This window comes from Oncorhynchus gorbuscha, linkage group LG08, assembly GCF_021184085.1.
Source record: "Oncorhynchus gorbuscha isolate QuinsamMale2020 ecotype Even-year linkage group LG08, OgorEven_v1.0, whole genome shotgun sequence".
In the NCBI taxonomy this organism is placed as follows: Eukaryota; Metazoa; Chordata; class Actinopteri; order Salmoniformes; family Salmonidae; genus Oncorhynchus; species Oncorhynchus gorbuscha.
The window spans coordinates 40,779,708-40,797,534 of NC_060180.1; the positions used below are offsets into that span (position 1 = coordinate 40,779,708).

The window sequence follows — 17,827 nt, forward strand, 5'->3', positions numbered from 1 at the left end:
TAAAGATTAGAGATTATAATTTCACAGCACTGAGATTCAACCTACTTTGATTAATACAGTATACCACCCTATATGTCCTCTTTAGGTCATCACACAGTTATTGTAAATAATCCAAGCTCCTAATCACATGGGTTATACGACCAAAAGTAACCATGCTGGCAAACACGTTTCATTCAATGCAGCATAACTACGTCAAAGGTAATTGTTGTAGTAGAAATTTTGGGACATACTGAGCGTAGACCTAGTGGCATTCCAAGTGCAGAGGAAACACGTCAGGCGGGAATTTCACAAGATACTTGATACACTGTATCCACCACTGTATCCACCACTGTATCCAACAGTGTATCCTGCACTGTATCCAGCACTGTGTCTGTGGAACTTCTGGGTGGACCGCTGTGGAACTTCTGGGTGGACCGCGCAGGCGCTCTGGGGGCGCTCGCCTCTGAGGCCAGTGCGGCAGGAAAAGCGCAGGGGAGACGCCGCCGTGATCGAGGGAGAGGAAAAACTAAAAACAGTTATGAAGAACAATTCTGGACAAGGACAACCTTTTCCGTTTACTTATACCCTATAATTCAACTGTTCCAGCGAATAGAATTCGGGCAAATGCGCGACCCGTTTCGTAGATAAACATAGCCACGGTATGCTTGGCAACCCTGAAGATAATGTCAGGGAATCAATGGATGAAAATCCCCAAAACTACTGCAGTTGCCTGGCTGGAATTCTCGTCTCGTACTGAGAGTATCGGACACTTGGAAATAAAAACGGTGAACGTATAAGGACCACGGGAAGGAGCCACAACATATCTGAGTGTGGGTAATTATAACGGTGTCCAGTCGGTATTTGGCTTGATAACGCATTTAAAGTTTGAACGGAAAGAACGGTTTTGCTGCATCGAATTCCTTTGGACGGGATGTCATCTGCCGCCGGTAGAATTCCACGAGCTAACCGACCATCTCCCTCTCTGTAAAGGAGGCCGAGCGCGCCAGCGGTGAAGATGAGCGGTGCGGCAGATACCAAGGGGTTGAGGCGGACCTTTATCGTGCCCTCGATCAAGGCTTTTGATCACTATGATTTCACAAGGGCCAAAATATACTGTAGTTTGACATGGCTTGTGGCCAAAGCCTTCGGCTCAGGTAGGTGGCGCCCTTTTTTTCTTCTGAATATTGGGGTGGAAATGTGTCAAATGTGATGCAACATTTGGACAAATTGTGTCAGTGCGCGCATCTTCAGAGGGTTTATCATAATTAACCTCGGTATTTCCGATGGGCCAAGAGAGCATGTCTTATCTGTGTTAAGAATGTGTTATTTGGCCTCAATATAGCCTTGTTGAAACATCATCTTCACCCCGAGCGACAATTAAACATGCTAATTAGTCATTGTATTAGTCCCACCAGGGCTCTCTAATTGACGGTCTGTGTCCGAGGAGAAGTGCAGGGGATGGACAGACTAACTGTTGCACGTTTGTCCAATATCTCCGGTTTTTCTGTTATGAACACGACAGAGGACGCTGTTGCTGTTGTTGATCATGTACTTATTCTCCCATCTGCATTGATGTCTGTGGCATTTGATTGATCAGTAACTGCAGCTGGTTCCTGATGTTCACAGTAATGGCCATATACAGGTTGATGGAACATCTAAACAGTATTGTAATCTGGGTGGTTTGATCCCTGAATGCTGATTGTCTGAACGCCGTGGTATATCAGACTGTATAGCATGGGTATGACAAACAAACTTTTTACTATTCTAATTACGTTGTTAACCAGTTTATAATAGCAATAAGGCACCTCGGGGGGTTCGGGTATATGGCCAATATACCACGGCTACGGGCTGTATCCAGGCTCTCCGTGATGCGTCGTGCGTAAGAACATCCCTTAGCAGTTGTACATTTATTGGCCACATACATGGTTAGAGCGTTGGACTAGTAACCGCAAGGTTGCAAGATCAAATACCCGACAAGGTACAAATCTGTCGTTCTACCCCAGAACAAGGCAGTTGACCCACTGTTCCTAGGCCATCGTTGAAAATACGAATTTGTTTTTAACTGACTTGCCTTGTTAAATAAATATACCTCAGGCCTTATTGGATCATTCCATGTGACTTGACAATAACACAGTTGTTACTTCACCGGGTGGTTGAAATTAGAATGTGAACAGAAAACATTCAGAGTAGAGTTTCTGGATGACAGGCAACACTTAGCCTATATTAAAATCTGCTACCAGTGTAGCTGGGGGGAGGCTTGGGCTTGGCCTTGGCCAGTAGGCAGCAGCAGTCCTATGAAGTCAGTCATTCCAGCTGGCTTTGGGCTTGGAGGTTGACTGACTCCAGCTCTCTACGGAAGTTTTTTAATGAGGCTACACTCTTAACTACCATCTGCTCGATCTGTGTATGGTAATAATGGACAGAGAGAGGGGGGGTTATGCTGCAGCTAGCCTTGGGAGCCAAGGATTCTCACGTTCAATGGCCACAGACACTATGCTAAGCACATAGACGAGGTAGCTCCTCCTATAGTTTCCAGCATGTACGCTTTTCTCAAGTGTATAAAATGGTGGAAAGCCATGTCCACTGCTCCCCTCCCCTCACTACTCTGTCATAGAGAACTGCAGGCTATTAGCATACCAGGACTGGGTTCTTTTCCTGTCCCTCCTGGTGACACACATTACTGCTTCCTTCCAGCACCATGAGAACAGTGGCCCAATTCATCAACCAAGTCTTAGTTTACACACAAAGCCACGTTTGGTCTACTTACTATGGTTCTGACAGTAGTTTGACCCACGTAATGCAGACAATTCCAAAAACAATCTCTCCCATTCAAAATGCATGCTGATCACTGCTGTAGATCAACTGAAATATAGCCTAGACACAGGAAAGGACTATAAGCGTGACCATAAGAGCATGTACGGACACATACACACTCACTAGATGTTTTCCTCTATTATGACACATTTTGACCAAAGGCATCTGTGTTTTCTGCTTTCCTGTCTGGTACTGGATCCCTGACTAGGTCCCAATGCTCTCTCTCGCTCGCCCGCTATCTCTTTCTCATCTCGCTCTCTCTTTGCAACAAGATCTCACGGTCTAACTTCAGTGTTCAACGTTTGTCGGGGGGGGGGGGGTCTAAACCGCTTTGTGAGCAGCTGTTGTATTTGGTGCTCTCCTCAGACCCTACTCTTCTCTCCTGTCTCTGTAACATCTGTGGTGTGTTGACGTCGTGGAGACCCAGTCTAGAGTGGCAGCATTTGTCTCAGTTACATCACAATGCAGGGGCCTCCGGGCTGGAGACTGGGCCCAATGGAAGGACCAACAGAAGATGCTTCAGCTTTACATACTGGCTCTGAGCACTAATGTTAATTAGACTAGTAACGTGTGAATTCATTAGCCACAATCAATGTGAGTGACAACATTTCTGGTATACTTTGGTCTGACTTAATTGATGTTCGTACTGCATTGGAAAATAAGTAGTCCAACATGAATTGGCATAGTGAGCAACTGAACAAAAATGTTACCTCTGAAAACCACTGCTAAAATATATCTAGTTATTTCTCAGCGAAGTAACCCAGTGTTTTGAATCAGACATTATCAACTGCCGATATAGGCTACACAGGTTTCTAAGAAAGTAATAACAGACAAGTAATGTTGCTGACTGGTGTACATTCTTTAATGTTCCCTCCCTGTGCTGTGCTCCGATTGGACGACTCCTGTGGTCGGCACGGTAACGGTCGGTATTCCAGGTCTCGTGTTTGGACTTCCTGCGACAGCTACTTCCTGTCTATTTCCTGTTTGATGGCAGACACAAAGGAGATGGGTTTTCCTTGACGCGGCAGCGTTTGATGAACCTGGGGAAAACGAAAGCCCACTTACTCTGTGAAGGTTGTATCTGCACTCCACACTGTTAAAAAGAAGGGTGCTTTGTTGGTCTTATAGAACATTTTTGAGGGCCATATGAACCAAGCCATAGAACCCCCTGTTTGGTTCTTTATAGCAACATTTCTTCTAGCAGCACTTACATGGCAAGACTCTGTTAACATTGTACAGCATAAGGTACCGTCCAGATAAAGATGTGTAGTAGACTGTGTTACTACTGTATTTGGCATTGGTGCTGTTTTAGGAGGCTATGTGAGGTCATAGGAGCTTTTGTCCACCCTCTCAGGGTTATGAGGGGATGTTATAGTGGGGACAGTATAGGGACTTTATAGTGGGGACAGACCGTTATTGTGACTAGCTGCTGAAGTGACTGGCTGTTAAGTGGGTGTTGGAATGGTAAACACCCGCCATTGTCGGAAATAGCCCACTTTCGTCTCTGTGGGTAACAACACACTTTCCAAATTAGCTTCTGAACCCTGCTTGGAAGAAATGTAATCTGCTGATAGAGGATGAAGAGTCCTCACTTATGTCGGAAATGATACACTATAACCTATACCTCCTGTAAAAATACATTGTACACGTCTGCCTTTCCTACAAGTAGGCCACAGTGTCCGCTGTAAATCCCGATCCTTTTCGCCAGCCCACCATCCAGGCCGAGTAGCCCACGTCTTCGGAAGTGTCTGCCTGCCTAGCTCTCTGACCTCTCCATTCACTAGGCTAATAGCACTCTCGCTTTACCAAGTCGTACAGTATGATCACGATACTTACATTTACATTTACATTTAAGTCATTTAGCAGACGCTCTTATCCAGAGCGACTTACAAATTGGTGCATTCACCTTATGACATCCAGTGGAACAGCCACTTTACAATAGTGCATCTAAATATTTTAAGGGGGGGGTGAGAAGGATTACTTTATCCTATCCTAGGTATTCCTTAAAGAGGTGGGGTTTCAGGTGTCTCCGGAAGGTGGTGATTGACTCCGCTGTCCTGGCGTCGTGAGGGAGTTTGTTCCACCATTGGGGAGCCAGAGCAGCGAACAGTTTTGACTGGGCTGAGCGGGAACTGTACTTCCTCAGTGGTAGGGAGGCGAGCAGGCCAGAGGTGGATGAACGCAGTGCCCTTATTTGGGTGTAGGGCCTGATCAGAGCCTGGAGGTACTGAGGTGCCTTTCCCCTCACAGCTCCGTAGGCAAGCACCATGGTCTTGTAGCGGATGCGAGCTTCAACTGGAAGCCAGTGGAGAGAGCGGAGGAGCGGGGTGACGTGAGAGAACTTGGGAAGGTTGAACACTAGACGGGCTGCGGCGTTCTGGATGAGTTGTAGGGGTTTAATGGCACAGGCAGGGAGCCCAGCCAACAGCGAGTTGCAGTAATCCAGACGGGAGATGACAAGTGCCTGGATTAGGACCTGCGCCGCTTCCTGTGTGAGGCAGGGTCGTACTCTGCGGATGTTGTAGAGCATGAACCTACAGGAACGGGCCACCGCCTTGATGTTATTTGAGAACGACAGGGTGTTGTCCAGGATCACGCCAAGGTTCTTAGCGCTCTGGGAGGAGGACACAATGGAGTTGTCAACCGTGATGGCGAGATCATGGAACGGGCAGTCCTTCCCCGGGAGGAAGAGCAGCTCCGTCTTGCAGAAGTTCAGCTTGAGGTGGTGATCCGTCATCCACACTGATATGTCTGCCAGACATGCAGAGATGCGATTCGCCACCTGGTCATCAGAAGGGAGAAAGGAGAAGATTAATTGTGTGTCGTCTGCATAGCAATGATAGGAGAGACCATGTGAGGTTATGACAGAGCCAAGTGACTTGGTGTATAGTGAGAATAGGAGAGGGCCTAGAACAGAGCCCTGGGGGACACCAGTGGTGAGAGCGCGTGGTGAGGAGACAGATTCTCGCCACGCCACCTGGTAGGAGCGACCTGTCAGGTAGGACGCAATCCAAGAGTGGGCCGCGCCGGAGATGCCCAACTCGGAGAGGGTGGAGAGGAGGATCTGATGGTTCACAGTATCGAAGGCAGCCGATAGGTCTAGAAGGATGAGAGCAGAGGAGAGAGAGTTAGCTTTAGCGGTGCGGAGCGCCTCCGTGATACAGAGAAGAGCAGTCTCAGTTGAATGACTAGTCTTGAAACCTGACTGATTTGGATCAAGAAGGTCATTCTGAGAGAGATAGCGGGAGAGCTGACCAAGGACGGCACGTTCAAGAGTTTTGGAGAGAAAAGAAAGAAGGGATACTGGTCTGTAGTTGTTGACATCGGAGGGATCGAGTGTAGGTTTTTTCAGAAGGGGTGCAACTCTCGCTCTCTTGAAGACGGAAGGGACGTAGCCAGCGGTCAGGGATAAGTTGATGAGCGAGGTGAGGTAAGGGAGAAGGTCTCCGGAAATGGTCTGGAGAAGAGAGGAGGGGATAGGGTCGAGCGGGCAGGTTGTTGGGCGGCCGGCCGTCACAAGACGCGAGATTTCATCTGGAGAGAGAGGGAGAAAGAGGTCAGAGCACAGGGTAGGGCAGTGTGAGCAGAACCAGTGGTGTCGTTTGACTTAGCAAACGAGGATCGGATGTCGTCGACCTTCTTTTCAAAATGGTTGACGAAGTCATCTGCAGAGAGGGAGGAGGGGGGAGGAGGATTCAGGAGGGAGGAGAAGGTGGCAAAGAGCTTCCTAGGGTTAGAGGCAGATGCTTGGAATTTAGAGTGGTAGAAAGTGGCTTTAGCAGCAGAGACAGAGGAGGAAAATGTAGAGAGGAGGGAGTGAAAGGATACCAGGTCCGCAGGGAGGCGAGTTTTCCTCCATTTCCGCTCGGCTGCCCGGAGCCCTGTTCTGTGAGCTCGCAATGAGTCGTCAAGCCACGGAGCGGGAGGGGAGGACCGAGCCGGCCTGGAAGATAGGGGACATAGAGAGTCAAAGGATGCAGAAAGGGAGGAGAGGAGGGTTGAGGAGGCAGAATCAGGAGATAGGTTGGAGAAGGTTTGAGCAGAGGGAAGAGATGATAGGATGGAAGAGGAGAGAGTAGCGGGGGAGAGAGAGCGAAGGTGGGGACGGCGCGATACCATCCGAGTAGGGGCAGTGTGGGAAGTGTTGGATGAGAGCGAGAGGGAAAAGGATACAAGGTAGTGGTCGGAGACTTGGAGGGGAGTCGCAATGAGGTTAGTGGAAAAACAGCATCTAGTAAAGATGAGGTCGAGCGTATTGCCTGCCTTGTGAGTAGGGGGGGAAGGTGAGAGGGTGAGGTCAAAAGAGGAGAGGAGTGGAAAGAAGGAGGCAGAGAGGAATGAGTCAAAGGTAGACGTGGGGAGGTTAAAGTCGCCCAGAACTGTGAGAGGTGAGCCGTCCTCAGGAAAGTAGCTTATCAAGGCATCAAGCTCATTGATGAACTCTCCGAGGGGACCTGGAGGGCGATAAATGATAAGGATGTTAAGCTTGAAGGGGCTGGTAACTGTGACAGCATGAAATTCAAAGGAGGCGATAGACAGATGGGTAAGGGGAGAAAGAGAGAATGACCACTTGGGAGAGATAAGGATCCCGATGCCACCACCCCGCTGACCAGAAGCTCTCGGGGTGTGCGAGAACACGTGGGCGGACGAAGAGAGAGCAGTAGGAGTAGCAGTGTTATCTGTGGTGATCCATGTTTCTGTCAGTGCTAAGAAGTCGAGGGACTGGAGGGAGGCATAGGCTGAGATGAACTCTGCCTTGTTGGCTGCAGATCAGCAGTTCCAGAGGCTACCGGAGACCTGGAACTCCACGTGGGTCGTGCGCGCTGGGACCACCAGATTAGGGTGGCAGCGGCCACGCGGTGTGGAGCGTTTGTATGGTCTGTGCAGAGAGGAGAGAACAGGGATAGACAGACACATAGTTGACAGGCTACAGAAGAGGCTACGCTAATGCAAGGAGATTGGAATGACAAGTGGACTACACGTCTCAAATGTTCAGAAAGTTAAGCTTACGTAGCAAGAATCTTATTGACTAAAATGATTAAAATGATACAGTACTGCTGAAGTAGGCTAGCTGGCAGTGGCTGCGTTGTTGACTTTGTAGGCTAGCTGGCAGTGGCTGCGTTGTTGACACTACACTAATCAAGTCGTTCCGTTGAGTGTAATAGTTTCTACAGTGCTGCTATTCGGGGCTAGCTGGCTAGCTAGCAGTGTTGATTACGTTACGTTGCGTTAAAAGAACGACAATAGCTGGCTAGCTAACCTAGAAAATCGCTCTAGACTACACAATTATCTTTGATACACAGACGGCTATGTAGCTAGCTATGTAGCTAGCTACGATCAAACAAATCAAACCGTTGTGCTGTAATGAAATGAAATGAAAAATGTGATACTACCTGTGGAGCGAAGCGGAATGCGACCGGGTTGTTGAGTGCGGAAGTTCTATTCAGTAGATGTTGGCTAGCTGTTGGCTAGCTAGCAGTGTCTCCTACGTTAAGGACGACAAATAGCTGGCTAGCTAACCTCGGTAAATTAAGATAATCACTCTAAGATTACACGCTCTAAACTACACAATTATATTGGATACGAAGACAGCAAAGACAACTATGTAGCTAGCTAACACTACACTAATCAAGTCGTTCAGTTGAGTGTAATAGTTTCTACAGTGCTGCTATTCGGTAGACGGTGGACGTATGCTAGCTGGCTAGCTGCTGGGCAGATAGCAGTGTAGACTACGTTAGGACGACGAAATACGAAGTTGCAATAGAAGTGCTGACTGTTTCACTTTGTTGTCCTCTTTCTTTTCCTTTTTCTTCTGTCCTTCTTTTGTCCTTATTTTGTCTTCCTTTCTTCTGTTAACTAGATATTTTTTGTTGTTATTCTTTGTACTTAGGTGTCCAGATGCAGTGCTATTCTATATGTATCACGATTTATCACGATTGATACTTGGAGTCATAGAATCGATATAATATCGTAAAAATGGTATTGTGAATACATTGCAGAATACATTTTCAATCGGGCAAAACCAAATTAAGTCTATTGGACTAACCTTAATCGGTCGCCCCAGTGTGAGTTAACCTACGCTGCCTCAAACCAAGGCTGCCTGCTAATTATCTACAGGCTATGTTTCAACTTGTCCATTTCAAAGGATTTTTTAACAAGTTTTATTTTCTAACAACAGTTTGAATTGAGGTGTGCTCTGCCTCCTCATTAATTCACAAAGAAGAAGCCCATTTCCCTGTGGCGGACAATTTATGTTTGAGGCTTTTCCCCAGATCAAGTATGCAGGCATTTGCACATCCCCAGTCAGAAAATAACTTTTTGCCCCCAGTACATTTTTCGGCTGGCACCCGCATTGCCTTCAATGTTGTTTTCCTTACTAATAATAACTTTGGACGTGTGAGTTCCTATCAAAGTAAGTGCCTTATTACGTTATCATTATAGTTTCTGTATGTCGTGTTATCGTTTCTACTGTAGCACACAGTATGTAAGTACAGTGCATTCGGATAGTATTCAGACCCCTTGACCTTTTCCACATTTTGTTAAGTTACAGACTTATTCTAATTTTTTATTTATTTTTATACCCATCAATCTACTACACACAATACACCAGAATGACAAAGCAAAAAAAGGTTTTTAGTTTTTAAAAACAAATGTATAAAAAAATAAATGAATAATAACACATTAACATAAGTATTCAGACCCTTTATTTAGTACTTTGTTGAAGCACCTTTGGCAGCATTTACAGCCTTAAGTCTTCTGGGTATGACGCTACAAGTTTGGCACACCTGCATTTGGGGAGTCTCTCCCATTCTTCTCTGCAGATCCTCTCAAGCTCTGTCAGGTGGAGGGGGAGCGTTTCTGCACAGCTATTTTCAGGTCTCTCCAGAGATGTTAGATCGGGTTCAAGTCCGGGCTCTGCCTGAGTCACTCAAGGACATTCAGGGACTTGTCCCGATGCCACTCCTGCATTGTCTTGGCTGTGTGCTTAGGGTCGTTGTCCTGTTAGAAGGTGAGCCTTCGCCCCAGTCTGAGGTCCTGAGTGCTCTGGAGCAGGTTTTCATTTAAAGATCTCTCTGTACTATTCTCCGTTTATCTTTCCCTCGATCCTGACTAGTCTCTCAGTCCCTGCTGCTGAAAAACATCTCTACAGCCTGATGCTGCCACCACCATGCTTCACTGTAGGGATGGTGTCAGGTTTTCTCCAGATGTGATGCTTGGCATTCAGGCCAAAGATTTCAATCTTGGTTTCATCAGACCAGAGAATCTTGTTTCTCATGGTCTGAGAGTAATTTAGGTGCCTTTTGGCAAACTCCAAGCAGGCTGTCATGTGCGTTTTACTGAGGAGTGGCTTCCGTCTGGCCACTCTACCATAAAGGCCTGATTGGTGGTGCTGTAGAGATAGTTGTCCTTCTGGAAGGTTCTCCCATCTCCACAGAGGAACACTGGAGCTCTGTCAGAGTGACCATCAGGTTCTTGGTTGCCTCCCTGACCAAGGCTCTTCTTCCCATATTGCTTCATTTGGCTGGGCGTCCAGTTCTAGGAAGAGTCTCGGTGGTTCCAAACTTCTTCCATTTCAGAATGATGGAGTCCACTGTGTTCTTAGAGACCTTCAATGCTGCAGAAAGGTTTTGGTACCCTTCCCCAGATCTGTGCCTCGACACAATCCTGTCTTGGAGCTCTACGGACAATTCATTCGACCTTGGTTTTTGCTCTGACATGCACTGTCAACTGTGGGACTTATATAGACAGGTGTATGCCTTTCCAAATCATGTCCAATCAATTGAATTTACCACAGGTGGACTTCAATCAAGTTGTAGAAAACATCTCAAGGATGATCAATGGAAACAGGATGCACCTGAGCTCCAATTTCGAGTCTCATAGCAAAGGGTCTAAATACTTATGTAAATAAGGCATCTCAGATTTTTTTTAAATATCACAAAAATGTCTGAACTTGTTTTCACTTAGTCATTGTGGGATATTGTGTGCAGATTGAGGATAAAAAATGATTTAATCTATTTTAGAATAAGGCTGGAATGTAACAAAATGTGGAAAAAGTCAAGGGGTCTGAATACTTTCTCTGAATGCACTGTATGGGGCATAATGTATTTACTGTTTTATTCGCATGTTTTCGATTGTAATGATGTGTGTAAAATATATTTTGTAAGGTTATACTAATTATGATGAGCTAAAGTTAAGCTAAATGCCAGCTATGTGTGGCGCCATGTTTGTTGACATCATACAATGCATTCTGGTTGTCACGTAAACGTCTGTCAGACCAAAGATGTTATAACAAACAAAGTGAAGGGATGGTTCAATCGACTGATTTAGATTGTAACTATCATTACTCGGTGTTGCCCGAGTATCAGGGGTTTTATTTAGCTTATAAACTTCCGCTGTGTTTGCCCCCCCATCACAGTAATATTTCCTGCATCATAACCCCCCACGATACCTTCCTACCCCCCCATGGACTTGAAATCCCCCACAAATGAAATAACCCCCCCCTTTCCAAGCCCACCTAAAATAGTTTCATCCAAATCTGGCAACCCTGTTTAGCTTTCGCGCTAACGGTTAGGCTAGGCAGTAGGCTTGTATTTGGTGTGATGATCTGCGAGGTGATAGCATTTTATTTGCTTTGTGATTAGTCAAAAACTGTCAATTACTAGTTAAGTTAAGCGATCCGGTTATTGTATATACTGTAACAAGTACATAGAAGATTTGTAAAATTCTGAAAAGTGGCCAAACTAAGTTCATATTTTTCGGGAAATGGGCACAGCCATCTTTTACTTTATTTATTTGTGTTTTATAGTGAATGGAATTGTGGGATTAGGGAGTTATCGCTTGTCAAACATAAACAAACATGGCTGCCATCATAAAGAATGTAGCTGTTGTTAGCTTAGCTGACACGCGTCTCTTTTCTGAACAATAAAAGGTGAAATTGAGAAATAAAGTTGTATAGACCGTACAAACAATTGTTTAGGCGCTTTTCAGACAACAATGCTGTTTAGACACGTTTGTTACATCAAATGTTCTGTTACTACTGTTTCAATCACATATTTGCGATGGTACGCTGTAGGTGTAACAGTATAATTTTAAACCGTCCCCTCGCCCATACCCGGGCGCGAACCAGGGACCTTCTGCACACATCAACAACAGTCACCCACGAAGCATCGTTACCCATCGCTCCACAAAAGCCACGGCCCTTGCAGAGCAAGGGGAACTACTACTTCAAGGTCTCAGAGCAAGTGACGTAACCGTTTGAAATGCTATTTAGCGCACACCGCTAACTAAGCTAGCCGTTTCACATCCGTTACATAGGGACCACTCAGAAATGATCAGAAATATGTAATAATACACGTTTAAGATGCCTGCCCTGTCTCCTGTTTCCCCCTGTTTGTGCCTGTGATTCACAGCCATGGCGAGGGGAAATGACCTCACGCACACCAGGTATGCACACACACAATCACACCACACACGCCCTCATTACCCCATATGCACCCTTTCAACTAGGGATGGTGGGAAATCGATACAGTTACAGACAATATTATATCGATTAGTCAAAAAATTATAATAACATATATATATATAATATATATTTTTCTCGCTAGGTAGCGTTAGCTAGCGCTAGTTTGGCTGTAGCTGTGTCAAAATGCTGGTATTTTTCATCCTATAGCTCATTCTTCGTCTTTTTAAAGTGGAACTGACAGAGTTTTAATTACTTTGCAGTTATGAAAGAAACAGTCATAATATCAGTAAAACATCAAATTCCAAATTGATGCAACAAAACCAACATTATAAGAGGTTTTAAAAATATATGTTCTATTTGACTCAACATTCCATGGTGTACACAAAGGTATTGTTGCCAGAGTACATGGATGCGGTTCAATGCATGACTGATATAATTCACCAATACATTTCTTGATAGTCCAAAAAGCATTGCTATGAGGTTGTAAATCACAGCTGGCCTGGTACATTGTTGCTGCCTCCATTCAGGGTGCACTGTTTCAGTGTCAATGGCTCAATATTTTGGACAAAATGGACAAATTTAACTAAGACTGGAAATGTGAATACAAGGGCAAAGATCACAAGTCAGTCATAGCGTAGCTAATAGGCTAGCACATCTATTTATGTAGCAAGTTAAAAACATGGACCCTAACGATAGCTAGCTAGCTGCTAGGAGGATGTCATTCATGTCATTGGAGTGGGTGAGTGACTGACTTTTTCCCCTAATATTGTTTTTTGGTGGCTATACTTTACACAGCTAGAGATGCAGTGTCATTTCCAGCTCAGCCCAGTCAAAACTGTTCGCTGCTCTGGCCCCCCCAATGGTGGAACAAATTCCCTCACGACGCCAGGACAGCGGAGTCAATCACCACCTTCCGGAGACACCTGAAACCCCACCTCTTTAAGGAATACCTAGGATAGGATAAGTAATCCCTCTCACCCCCCCCCCCCCCCTTTAAGATTTAGATGCACTATTGTAAAGTGACTGTTCCACTGGATGTCATAAGGTGAATGCACCAATTTGTAAGTCGCTCTGGATAAGAGCGTCTGCTAAATGACTTAAATGTAAATGTAATGTAAATGTTAGCTAGCAAGAACCTGAACGACTGTTATCCAGTTAGCATATGGCTAACTGGATAACACAAATTCACTCTCGCTATCTACTCCAATTTCAGAGTACTCTCATCTGAGTGTGCCAGAGCGCAGAATAACTGATGAATTTACTAACGTAACACCCACTGAATATGACTGACCGGTGTCAGTTAACGTAGGCAAAGAAAGTAATAGTTAGTCACAAACGATCTAGATAACATGTAAACAGCCTAACCAGCTCTGCTAGGGCGAGTAAAATGGTCAGAGTGGGGTGTTCTCTCATTTGTGTCTGGAAGTAGCTAGCCAATTAGCTTTGGGTGCTTGGTGGGGACAAGCATGCATTGTTGGCAGGCAAGCTGCAGAAGGACGAGGAGGCTACAATTCCCCATCGTTTATCAGTGCAATTTTGACGGCCAACAAATTGAAAAAGTTTGAGAGGGTTTACCTGCCTGTAAACACACAGTCCAGTTCAAAGTGAATGATGGCAGGTCCTACTGCCTGTAAACACACAGTCCAGTTCAAAGTGAATGATGACAGGCCCTACTGCCTGTAAACACACAGTCCAGTTCAAAGTGGAATGATGGCAGGCCTGTGTGGCAAATAAAGGCCTACTGTATCTCTGACTGGCTTTGGTGCACCGGTCTGCATCGACTCTGGTCCTGGACAAGACAGATGGTTCAGGTTTTATTTAATGCAGTTAATTGTCCAAACGCACAGCTGCTTCCCCAGTCTGTATTGCTATAGAGTTTTCACAAATGCCTTAGTACAGTGTACGTCATTCCCAAACATTCTATGAATTGATGAAAATGTCTAAATACTTGCTTGACAGAAAATGTTTTTAAAAGTCATATTCTTCCTGGGGGTGTATATATATATATGAATTAAATAATAATATTTAATTTAGCTACAATGCTGTCTGTTTCACTTTAAATAGTGAGAATGTTTTCAGCACTTATTTCCATGACTGATCAAAACAAATGTTCTCTGCAGAAAATGTGTCTCTCATCAAGGCTATATATTTGGAACGTGAAATCGCAATAGAATTGCAGTATCGAATCGTAATACATATAGAATCATGAGAATCGCAATACATATTGTATCGGCACCCAAGTATGGTGATAAAATAGCATGGTAAGGTCCCTGGCAATTCCCAGCCCAACTTTCAACCCCTTCCGTCCCTTTCTCAGCCTCAAAAACACTCTCGGGACCCCTTGACACATCATGTGATGGCACACACCAGAGAAGAGCAGAAAGTGGTGTACTCTTTGCCCCTGAGTGCAGACAAGTCTGGTGTGTGTGTGTGTGTGTGTGTGTGTGTGTGTGTGTGTGTGTGTGTGTGTGTGTGTGTGTGTGTGTGTGTGTGTGTGTGTGTGTGTGTGTGTGTGTGTGTGTGTGTGTGTGTGTGTGTGTGTGTGTGTGTGTGTGTGTGTGTGTGGCTATTTTGAAGATAAAGATCAAGTAAATCAGATTTAGCATGTGAGTCAACAGACAAAGAATAACCTCTCTCTCTGTCTCACACACACCATTCCTGTACCATACCGGTGTATACGTTATATGTTACCGTCAGTGCACACAAAGGGTGCTATTTCTTTACAAATGTAACAAATAAATAGAATAAAAAAACTCAATCTTGATCCAGGAGGTTGATTGTCTCTGCTGTAAGCAAGAAGCCACTTAGCTAGAGCAAATGAGATGCGTAGCTAGAGCCCTCTGCTGGAGATAAACGATATACCGCCCAAGCCTAATGTATACACACACACACACACACACACACACACACACACACACACACACACACACACACACACACACACACACACACACACACACACACACACACACACACACACACTCTTAAGCACGCCGTCAATGGAGAAGGTCTAAGATCCGTGTGTGAGAGAAGCATGTGTGCAATGGGAGAGTGGGGCTCGCACAGGCCCGCCTGTTGCCATCATGGTGGACTCATTCTGCAGGGGCCAGTACAGTCATGTCAGTTATTGTTTCACCAAAGTAACCTGTTTCCTCTCTCCACGGACAGCCCAAAATGAGCTGACTATAATGTTACTTATGTAGCCCACCCATCCTCACGTCCTCCCAGAGAAACTCTGTTTATCATATGTCCACACTAACCCGTAGCTAGAGCTGGGCGACATGGACAAAAATCCATATCGAGATAAATTGCCTGAATTGATACGATAGCAATAAATAGAATGAGAAGTTTACAAGGTTAATGTGCACCACAATTTAAAAAAAGTGTCCTTTAAACTACTACTACTAGTCTGATGGTTGTAGCAATCAATTGTCCCATTAACAATCACCCATATTAGCAAACTTCTTTCAAACTTGACATTTCTCTAGTATAGGCTACTTATCATAATGCCTATGATAAGTGATTGGTATGGTGTTGATAATGTGTTGATAATTTGGGGTTTATCATCCCAGCTCTACCTGTACCCGATCCCTCCACAGACACATCCCCAGATGACAGTTATCATATCCCAAACTAATCCGGCCCCCTCTTTCAGAGAACCTATGTTCATCGTATCACCACACTAACCCCTCTTCTCTCCCTTCACAGATGCGGTCCCGGAGGAGCTGGTGGACCCTTTCTACAGGGACCAGTACAGTCAGGAGCACCTGAAGCCCCCGGTGGCATGCCTGCTGCTGTCTGCAGAACTCTACTGCCGGGCGGGGAGCCTCATCCTCCGCAGCGATGCTGTCAAACCTCTGCTGGGACACAACGCCATCATCCAGGCCCTGGCACAGAAGGGACTGTACGTCACTGACCAGGACCGACTGGTCACAGAGAGGGACCTGACCAGCACACCCATACACATGGTGAGGATGAAGAGCTGTCTGGACACACACACACACACACATACACATTTACACACACACACACATACACACACACACACACACACACACACACACACACACACACACACACACACACACACACACACACACACACACACACACACACACACACACACACACACACACACACACACACACACACACACACATGCAGACATACAGATTGTAAAGAGTAATATTAGGGTTTGTGCGCTTCCTTCTCCTTCTCTCTTTTTACTCACTCACTCACTCACTCACTCATCCTCTGTCTCTTTGTGTGTGCTCTAAGGTAGGGCTCTGTGAGTACAGTATTCTCAGCGGTGTCTCTTGGAAAGGACACAAACAAGCCTAATGACAGGTTTCCAAGATAAACCACTTACAGACAGACAGACAGACGGTACTGTTATGTCACACAGTACAAGGTAAAAATGCCTTTCTTCTAAAAAGTTGTTTTGATGTGTAAAGGAAAGGCTTAAAAGTCAGCCCTTTTAAATCTACAGTCCTTTTCAATTGATCGTCTGTTGAAGAATGTATTATAGCTAGATATGAGGGGAATGCCGTGAGCTTCCCGAGAGGGAATGAGTCAACAGTTACGAAATAGTTATTCTAATCCAATACTGTGTGGCTGAGGATCATGAGTTCAGAGACTGAACATAGCTGCTGACGAAATGGGAACCTGCGTTGCAGTTCTCTCTCTCTCTCTCTCTCTCTCTCTCTCTGTCTCTGTCGCTCTCTTTCTGGGAGAATTGGAATCTGCTGTGGCACACAGGCTCTTTCCTTCCCTAATCTCGCTCTCCTTCCCTCCATATCTCACCATCAGTTATTTCTGTCCTTCTCAATCTCTCTTCTTTTCTTTCTATCTCTTCAACATCACTTTCTTGCTCACTCCCTTGGTCTTTCATTCTTTCTCTCTCTCTCCCCCGTCTTTCTCTCCCCCCTCCCTCTCTCTGGCCGTGTCTAGACTTGACAGTTAATTAATGCAGTATTGTATTATGATCATGAAGGTCTGATCATGGAATTTCAAATACATCATGTGTCTACACCCATTTTTTGTGACCCCCACCCAAAATCTAATGACACAAATTGTTATTAAAAAAATTACATCAACAAATAACCTTAAATGTATTTAATTTTAGTCTCTTATCGAAAAGAAAATAAACCAATAAATACATTTACTCAATCAAAATGTTTTTTCAAGTTATCTTTCTCCAAACGTTTGTATATTGATCCCATACAATAATCAGTAATCTTTTAAAAAGTATGAATAGTTTAACAACTTGATGGCAGAGCATGTTTTGAGACCCACCTTTCTAGCAAAAAAGATAATATATTTTTTTGTGGGGATGCCTGTTTTGCATGTTATTTTGTCATTAATACGTGTCACATATCAGTTTGCAAACAATGTAAAAAATATTTGACAAAATTTTAGTTAATTAAGTCGCATACAAACGTTGTCTCTTTTTTGCTTTCTTGCATAAGGCAGCTCCAAAATGCAGGTGTTTTAGCCTACTGCAGCTCAGTCCTTTCTGTGGTGGTGGGGCAGCCAGTGGAAAAGACAGAGCGTAGGGGGTTCTCTAGTTGC

At 45.0% G+C, this 17,827-nt stretch overlaps 1 protein-coding gene across 5 annotated transcripts in view; it reads left to right on the forward strand.

The window, feature by feature from the left end:
- Positions 1 to 425: 425 nt before the first annotated feature.
- LOC124041659 (calmodulin-regulated spectrin-associated protein 2-like) overlaps positions 426 to 17,827 on the forward strand; it is a 69,763-nt gene continuing 52,361 nt past the window's right edge. For 4 of the 5 annotated variants that reach the window (XM_046359489.1, XM_046359491.1, XM_046359493.1 and 1 more), the window contains exons 1-2: positions 426 to 1,133; positions 15,965 to 16,224. In XM_046359489.1, the coding sequence (XP_046215445.1) occupies positions 995 to 1,133; positions 15,965 to 16,224 (399 nt within the window). In that variant the 5' untranslated portion in view covers positions 426 to 994. The remainder of the gene's footprint in view (positions 1,134 to 15,964; positions 16,225 to 17,827) is intronic. The other variant, XM_046359490.1, reaches the window with a different exon arrangement.